The sequence below is a fragment of the Austrofundulus limnaeus genome, unplaced genomic scaffold (assembly GCF_001266775.1).
Source record: "Austrofundulus limnaeus strain Quisiro unplaced genomic scaffold, Austrofundulus_limnaeus-1.0 Scaffold44, whole genome shotgun sequence".
Taxonomy (NCBI): Eukaryota; Metazoa; Chordata; class Actinopteri; order Cyprinodontiformes; family Rivulidae; genus Austrofundulus; species Austrofundulus limnaeus.
Window position 1 is genome coordinate 1,591,869 of NW_013952446.1, and position 9,528 is coordinate 1,601,396.

At 38.1% G+C, this 9,528-nt stretch overlaps 1 protein-coding gene across 1 annotated transcript in view; it reads right to left on the bottom strand.

The window, feature by feature from the left end:
• Positions 1 to 5,667: 5,667 nt before the first annotated feature.
• The window catches only part of rnf150a (ring finger protein 150a), a 21,608-nt gene continuing 17,747 nt past the window's right edge, over positions 5,668 to 9,528 (bottom strand). Inside the window, exons 5-7 of the mRNA XM_014007799.1 lie at positions 9,402 to 9,498; positions 9,123 to 9,318; positions 5,668 to 8,055 (exon numbers count right to left, since the gene is read on the bottom strand). Coding sequence (XP_013863253.1) covers positions 7,922 to 8,055; positions 9,123 to 9,318; positions 9,402 to 9,498 — 427 coding nt within the window. The 3' untranslated portion in view covers positions 5,668 to 7,921. The remainder of the gene's footprint in view (positions 8,056 to 9,122; positions 9,319 to 9,401; positions 9,499 to 9,528) is intronic.

Sequence of the window (9,528 nt, forward strand, 5' to 3'; positions counted from 1 at the left end):
TTGAACATGTGGTTTCATTATCAAAATCTCACCCATAATTAACACACAAACAATGCACTATCAATGCACAAACAACTATATGTGCAAATAAAAATAGCAATAAATGCAAATTTTACTTATGTGTGACCCTTTTTTGGTAGTTTAAGTAACATTTCTTCTCATCGGTTGTTTAAATCCAGGTCTAAACAATTTCAGGTGTTTTTTATTTCTGTTTATCTGCTTCATTTCTTTTTACAGTTTATTGTAGTAAACTTCTACATAAGCAATGTTTTGAGTATAGACTTATGACATTAGATGGTAATGTAAAACTTTTAATTGCTTTAACAGTGTTGATTCTGTTTAAAATAAACAACATACAAATCAAGGTGCACGGATTATCCACAAATTGCACAAATTTCCCCCCATGTAAAGTACAATCTTATTCAAGTCTCATAGCCTGCAGGCTGTAAGTATGGTATTGGTATTGGTATTGGTAATTGGGGATGGATACAACCCAGGTGAGTGGGGGCCTCATAAGTGGGCCCATTGCTCTCCCCAAAAGATACTGGGCTTTAATCAAACCTTTTTGTCCCTCGGATGAAGGACACCAGKTTAGAAACCCTCAGTGTTCTAAGCTTCTCGGGATCCACAAAGGGGTCTCCAAGAATTCTTTCCCTTAGACTACTCAGAGCCAAGCATTGACCTAAGTAGTGCAAAGAGGTCTTTGATTCAATGCCCCAGCCATCACACAGACCATTGTCTTGGAGTCCCATCACCATTTTATGGCATTGAGCAGATTGTGCCCAGTTAGGACTCCAACCAGTGTACTTAAAGTATTCCTTGTCAAGGCAAGAAGGGATTTTCCAAATCCATGATTTGGGCTGTTTATCAGTTCCCGTGCCTGTCTACAATCCGTCAGCTCCCTCCATCGGATTGAGTGTTGACGTCTGATCCATGCCTGTAGGGCAGTCCTGCAGATTGTTGTTGAAATGCCCATAGCAGGCTCTGGTCCTTTAAAGTGGGCCTGACTGCCAGCTCTTGCAAGGTAGTCAGCTCTCTCGTTACCTGGTACCCATTAAACAGTAACTGTTCTCTCTCTCTCCCCATTGGTTGACTGCTTCGGCACACTTCCAAGTCAGTAGTGACGTGAAATGCGGCCCTTGGAGAGCTTTAATAGCAGCTTGGCTATCTGTCAGGATGAATATTTCCTTCTGCATACATTGAAGATCTTTGAGAGATGCCGCACACTGATGGATTGCATATATCTCAGCTTGAGATACCTAGGCTGTAAGTAAATAAGTTTGCCACCTCCTCATCTTTCCTGCTTCTCTGCCACTACGGAAGCCGTTAACTCTGACCCTCCACTGCCGACAGCCCGTTAGTCCGCTCCAATCCTCTGCTCCCCTTGTATTGTGTAAGAGTACAGCAAACTTTTTGTGAAAAGTACAGATTTCTTAAAATCAAGATACAGGTAAACCTCTGAAGGGGTTGACATGTGAAACAATACATTTTAGTAAGCTGTAAATATATTTAGTTGGTACAGCTGCAATGTTGCCTAATGGTTTTTATTTGACTCTTTTCTTTCTTTTTTCTGAAAGCTAACTGTTTGTGTTATTTATCTCCCTGAAAAAGAGCAAATGTACTGTCCACAGGCAAACATAATGTGTCAAAGTACTGTGTCTTTGCTTTGGCACTCTTGGCTTTCCATACCCTGTAGGAGGTATGTTGAGCCCAACACTAATGAATGAGTGAACTCAGTTTAAGGTTTTAAAAGTAGCAAAATAATGATTAACCTTTTCAGATTAGGCATTTATTACAAAACAATTCCAGGGATGCAGGTTATGTGCATATTTGCTATTTTTAAAGGACAAAAAAAAATCTTGTTTTGGGGTTTTCTCGTCAGGTTATTGATGATCTGATCGAAGGTTACACTGATAAAAAAAAGGACCTGTTGTTACATATAGGATCGCAACTGGAATCTGATCAATAATATTTAGCATTCTAAGGAACACAATCAAACGGTTATCTGCAGATAGGGTGAACAGAAATGTGTTCCTTTGAGCAATCTGTGGCCCGAGGGCAAAAAGAGGCTTCTGCATCACCTACGCCCGGCCCACAACCTCAAACAAAAACAACTTTTCAATAATGTGTGTGTATTTATTATAATATGAAAGAAGAAAAATGCAGAAGATAAGGAACAAAGATGAATACTCTCATAGGTGTTGTGATGTTTTTGTTTCATCTGAACAACATACCTCTGTTTCCTGTTCTTTAACCTCAAAAACAGGATACAGAAACTGGGGGAATGCGGGTCTACTCGGCTCGGGCTTCGTGTCGTTGTTTACAAACTTTCCCTCAGACTAACCACACCGAGTCGACTCATTGCACACTTTCAAGGTTGACGTGGTTCCACCGGTCGCTACTGCACAAGACGGATACAGAGATGAGTGTCTCACCTTACAGTACCTCTGCTTTTGGTTTCCCATGGGGTTTCAGATGGGGGAGCTGAACTGTAGATAGAAAATGACATAATTATAAATCTGTAACCTTTAATAATAAGAACACAGAGGTCTCATTGGTTTTATTAATTTAAACCATCAAAATATTAAAAGAAAACTAGATATATTCAAATACAATTTTCAAAAACCCCAATTTTAAGTAAAATACATACCAAACATCATACTTTTTGAACAAATACATATGAGATAAGATATAAAAAGCACCACAGTGGGACTGACAGTGTGTAAAGGGATTTCCCTCTATCATGTTTTGTGTAACATAATCATACACTGTGCTCGTACAAAACTATGATGACAAATCCCCTCATGCCTTAACCAAAGAGATAGTCTCGGACAATTTGTTCCACTTCTCCTTTGTCCTGGATCACATCCCCATTCTTTTACGTGCCACTGACTGTTTCCTGTAAGAAAAGGAAAATGTTGCATGCTTGTTTTGTTCTCTGGTTTTTTTATTTATTTATTTATTTTTGGCTTTTAGTTTAAGTTACAGTCAACATGAAAATTTTTAATCACTAAAGCCAAGATGGACCCATTCTGTTGACCTATCTAAAGAATTATTGTGGGAAATAAATGCTGTTTGAAGCATTTATTTCTTCCAAATGACTGATTTGGATGTTTTTGAGTGAACTCAAAACCTTTGAAGGCAAATATTGTTTTTGAATTTAAGGTCTAGATATTTCAATATGTATGACACTCATTGTATGTGCCATGAATAACTCTTCGCTACTACATCGCGTTTTAGTTCAACATTTGTAAAATTGACTGAGTTATAGTCATTTGTGTGATGGCTATGATTGGTTAGATATGGCAACTATTTTGAATTGCAGTGATTCCAAAATTTAATCAGTTGCAGATATAAATGCAATGATGGATTTCCGAAAGTTTCTCTAAAATTTGTTCAGTGGTTCATGGGATATTTTGCTAACAGACAGGCAGACTGCTCGATCAGTTAATGCTCAGAAAATGTGTTGTGAATGTCTCTCAGCTGTTCTGATTTTGGTTTAGTCAGCCATATTTGTCAGCTATCGTAACCACAAAAAGTTTATCAGTTGTAGACCTACACTCAAAAAAAAAATACTTTAAGCAGTTCTTGAAATATATCTACTGGGTCATGAGATATTTTGCTAACATTATAGACAAACACACATGAAGACACAGGCAAAACTGTCACTTTTGGCAGTGGGAGATAAAGATGCTTAATCGAGAACTAATGACACTTGCTTTTATCATCAGCCATGAAACAAATAGGTAAGAAGATTTAAATTTTAAAAAAATACTTGCTGGATTATTGGTTTTCGAAGGAAAGCAAAACTGTTCAAAATCTCCCTCTTCAAAGGGATTTTGTGTTGCAGGGTTTCAGCCTATGATTCTGTGGAAATTATATTCAGCGTACAGTCTCACAGGAAAACATTCAGGTTTCTGGTTTCAAAGTACAGGGGAGTTTCTGACAGACTTTTTTTTGTAAACACACTGGATGATTGTGCTACTTGAAGCTGACTCACTTCATTTGTTCTAGAGATATAATACATGACCATTCGTCAACTAATTAAGAAATGACGTCACACAAAAGTGACAGGTGCCACGCCCGGGCGTGGCACCTGTCACTTTTGTGTGACGTCATTTCTTAATTAGTTGACAAATGGTCATGTATTATATCTCTTGTACTGTTTGAGGACTCCAGCGACCCCCTCAGTTTATATGATCACCTAACAGTGAAACACCAACCTCTGGCATAAAATGAGGCATACTAAAAAGAAAATATGCACAACCAACATTCAACAAGTGCTGAAACATTGAAAACAGCTCTGTAAAAGTTGGAAAAACCTGATCAAACTTTATTTGAACTCACAGTCAAACTTCAAACTCATGCATCATGTAATGGTGACTCACGATGCATTTCATACAAAGTAAGCAATATGTTCTTCCCATAGATAGTTTATGATATAATGGTGTCCTCCACCCACACCACACACACAAAGCACAGATAAAACATCACAACATTGCACTAAGAAACAAGTGACTCGTGCTGCGATCATGCCTGTAGCCCTCATTCTAAAAAGCTGTCCAATAAAAACAGAGATTTACTTCAGGCTTCGCCACAAACTGGATGGTTAAAGTGCAGACAGGGAGTACATAACAAAAACAGTGATAAAGTAGTGCTGCTAGGAGGAAAAACTTTAATGACAGAGATCTTTTAATTTATGTGAATACATTCTTTTAAGCTAATGAGCTGCAGTGAAAGATAGTGTGACTCTATTAATTTAATCTTTAATACATTTTGAAGAACTGGTACAAAAATATTAGGCTTTGACAATTTACCAGTGTGCTTTTTTAATCTTTAAATTCAACTTTTAGACATGAAGCCATAAAACACAAAGAATAAAATATTCTCTTAGCACTGCGCACCACCCATTTACTGTATATTAACTATTACATTCAAAGGAAAATGAAAGTATTAAGTGAAGCTTTTTTTCTTCTTCTTCACTAACAAGGCAAAAAAGTGGGACTTAGGGGTGTGGAGGGTGGTGCAGAACCCCGCTGGTGTATGCCAGAGAACAGGTGTGTCCAAATACGGAGAGACAATGAATGAAAAAAAGGTGAATTAAAACAGGCGTCAGTATTTATGTCTAAACTCCAGTAAATGTGTGAATCTGGGAACAGAAGTGTTATTGTATAATAATGTGCAAAACTTTACCCACAAAAGTTGACAGATTAGCATTTTGTTATAATTGCAATTCTACTGACATTATTATTTAATATAGCAATATTAACCTTAAATGTGACAATATTCTGTGCTCCTAAAAATAGTTTTATTCATCCTTTCAGGACAGCAAATGGAAGAGGATGACATGTTGCCATGCTTCACAATTTGAGAATATAAGACAGTACTTTCTAAAAAATTAGCATGACATTTTCCTTTACAAAAATAAAATGTAATATTTGATGCTGTGTGTACCTTTAGGTTCAGGCTATGGATTTTGTTTATCTTTAGCTAATAAATGACCTAAGCTAAAGGTATCAAAAATAAAATAAGTAGGTCCTCTGGATGGGTTCTTCTTTAGAGAAACGTTTCATCTCTCCTCCAAGAGACTTCTTCAGTCTGATGAGTTTCAGATGAACTCAGCCTTATAAGCACTGCCTCCACATGGACAAACAGGTTAGTCACATGCAAAAGAGGGCCATCGCCTAACAATAGGCTTGATTAGCTCTATAGTTAAAGGTATTTTGTGTCATAGAAAGGTTGGTAATTATGTTTTTTTAAAGAAAAACTAAGAGAACCGTCCTACCTTAATGACAATTTCAGTTTTCTTCTGTAGATATACCGTACTGTTTTATTTTGTTTATATGCCAAAAACCAAACAGTCTGAAGGGCATTTTGTGCATTATTATAAGACAGAGGTAAGATATGAGCAAAAAACAAAAACAAACAAACAACAACAAAAAAAAAAAACAAGACAAATAGGAACTCTTAGGTCAGCAGACACTTGAGCACATAAGCGAATCACATTTATGGTCACTTTCTTATCATTACAAAAAGTTAAAACATTTAAGAAGAATCCAACATTTTAAAAACTCTTTACCAAGCTCTCACAAAGAACATGGATAACAGAGACACTGGTGAAGTCCTTCTGAATGCCCTCAAACATCTCAGTGATGCTGAACTTGTGTGCAACATGTAGAGGTGCTGGTTTAACAGCAACAGAAATCCAAACATCCGTTCTTGAGTGGAGGCAGTCAGTCAGTAAAACATGGCTGCTGTTGAAATCTTTCAATTGTTTTACTTTATGAGCTAAAATAACTTACATGCCCAGTCAAACCCATGCAGACGGTTAAAAAAAGCATTTACGCAGAGAAATAATGACCGAATGTTTGTGAAAAAGTGCAACACGTAGTGACAGACCCACACAGACGTGTAAACAGTGGCTGCAGATAAGAGAGTCGGTCACTTTGGGAGGTTCTGTGCTTCTTCGCTGTTCAGTCTCACAGGAATGTATGAGCAAACTAATGCTGCTGATCAAACTCTGGACAGCTAGATGATAAAAGTAAACACATTACAAAAAAAGAACTAGAAGTACTACAACAAAGTTTCCCTTGTTTGCATCAAAGGAGAGGGACTGAAAACTTGCATTGGGATCATGTAAGAACACTGGTTTATTTCCAGCATATATGAGATCCTGTATTGGGTCCAGAATTATAATATTCAGTCTTTGGGTCATTCAAGGAGCTACAGGACACTGACATTTTTTTAACATTACCCTGCTCCATGTGGACAGGCTTCAATATTAATATGATTTATAATCAGTAATATTGTGAAACCATAACCAACGGGTGGTCCACTCACTCTGTTGACTCAGGTTTTACTACAGAGCCTCATATGGGACTTTTAAGGCTTTAAAGATGCAACTGGAATATCAAATTTCTCAAACAAGACACCACGAATACACACATCGCCTTCTATAAAACTAAATACCTTAATTTCCCCCTCCAGCAGACATGAACTATTTAATCCTGTGCCATCAGCTTTTTTCTTAGATCTTATTTCCTGAAAGAATTCAAGCCAATCTCCCCTGACAATCAGTTAAACAAACCGGTTTACATAAAAAAACCAAACCTTTTTTCAAATGGAACAGACAAGCTTGGCACAAAGACATGAACATGATCTCCAGCTGGTTTGTGTGCAAAATTAAATTGTCAGAACCTAACAGTGATGGTGTGAACACAGTCACAGCAGTGTGAACATGACCTGTAGGGGCTCTTTGTGTCATGTGTTGTGCTAATGTTTGGTGATAATTATCAGCAGGTTCAGTAGGGCAACAGGTGACATCACTTCAAACCGCTTAAGATAAGCAACGATTGTCAGATGTGAGGACACCGATATCGACTTCGTTTTGTCCACAAAAAGCATTTTCAGTAACTAAAGCAAAACATTTCAATGTCCGATCAACAACAGAGACATCTACACATTGAAATATTACAGCGTAACGTGTGCTTATATGTTCAAACTCATTAACTGCTTGCTACCATCTAAAACCAATAAACTGTATAGGTATCCATTGCAGCAGTAAAACCTGGGGAATTGTTGGCAGTGATCTTGTTCCAAGTACTGTGACACCTATATGTGTTGTCATGCTGGTTAAAGCTGCACACATGCGTTACACAGGCCCTGCTGCTCCCATGTGTTGTCCATCAGCAGAGACAAACGTTGGCTTTCATCACAGACTCCAGCGTCTTCACACAGTACTTTGAAGGACAAGAGCAGATTTTGTGTTTACACTGCAGTCGCAGCGACAAATCTGTTTGGAGTCAGTGAAACTGGTTTTGTGCTGTTATTTTACTTTTTTATCATCTCCAAATCAGCTACAGATTCAAACTCCTCTGATAACTCAGTTCTGTTTTCATCTTCTTATCCCAGAACGCTTCTCTCAGCACTGATTGGCTCTGGACTTGGTGCCATCCCGCTCCTGCTCTATGGACAGGTCTGCTTCAAACATGCTGACGTCCATGCTCATGATCACAGAAGTGTCTGAATCACTCCTGGGTGGAGGCTGGTACTCACCTTGGCAAAGACAAATACAAGTCACAGTGAGTGAGCGTGTTTTGGATCACTTTGTTTCTAATCTGTATTTATAAAGCGTTTACTTCACTTCAACCTGCAAAAAACCTTTGTGTCCACTTGGTGGCAGCAACAACTGTCACATTACTAACAAATGCTCAGACCCAGATTCATTAATGGTTTGCATGGTTTTTATGAGCAAAATTTCAGATATGCACCTCCAACTTAGCTGTCAACCACACAGTCTCTTTGCAATGGTAGTTTGTCTATAATTAAATGAGATATTATGTAGCCTTTAGAGAAAAACTCTCACATTCATCAAAGATCAATGTTGTTTTTGACATGTATTTAGCATAAACTATTTACCATGTCCTCAGAGTTAAAACCTTAACAGTCACCCCTGAAATTCCTTAAAAGCCTTTTGATATTTTTGATTTTTTTTGTAAGGGTTTCAAACTAAAGGTAAGAAACAGAGGAAGTCGTTTGACACCCTAGTTTTCAAAATAAAAGCCCCTGGTTACGTCTGGAAATGTTTAAAGGCAGAAACTACAGCATTTTTGCCCACCGGTGGAACAAAATCTGTTAAGGAGTGACAGTTAGTTTCTAGATAGCTTTTGCTACATTAACTTTTTGACTTTTGACTTATATTTTGCTACATTTAATCTAAAATTGTAGTGCTTTTAGCTAGTGTTTTGCTGCTTTTATTAAGCATTTTGCTACTTTTAGCCAGCTTTTTGCTGCATTTTAGCTTACCATGTGCTATGTTTAGCTAGCATTTAGCTATTTTCCCTTTTTAGCTAATGTCTGTTTGCTCCAGCAAATAATCAGATCTACAATATTTGCTTTGTTAATTTGACATCAAGATGGACAAACTACGGAGAGCTAATAAATAAATAAAGATGGAGCACAAAGCACCTGCAGCTCAGTGTTGGTCAATCTGGGCCTCAGACTTGTGTTATTGATCCCTGATAAATTTAGGTCCAGTCTCTTTTTGTAAAAAATACTCAAGCATTAAAGTAGTAACAGACAGCTGCTAGTTTATAAAAAACACACTCGATGCGTTTACGTACTGCTCAGCATGACATGGCTCTGCCCTGCCTGCGGTGGCATTTCTGTATCGTGATGCAGCTGCTGCAGGTCCAGCACTCGTCCTGCAGGGTCCAGCACCAGCGAGCTCTCGTTAACTGTGATGTCACTCGCAGCACTGAGAGGACCGCCCACAGCCTCGTAGTCCGGAGGAGTCTCATCTGTGCAGTCTGCATTGAACTGAAACATGTCCAACACATTTTAGAGGAGGGTTCTTGTGCAACATGGGGTTTTATATTATCGGCTTTAATATAGGAGCTTACTGGGATTCCCAGGGCTTTGAGGATGTTCATCTTGCACATTGGACATGTTCGGTGGTCGTGTAGCCATGGATCTACGCAGTGCTTATGGAAGACATGTCTAAACAAACAAGACAGATATATATATATA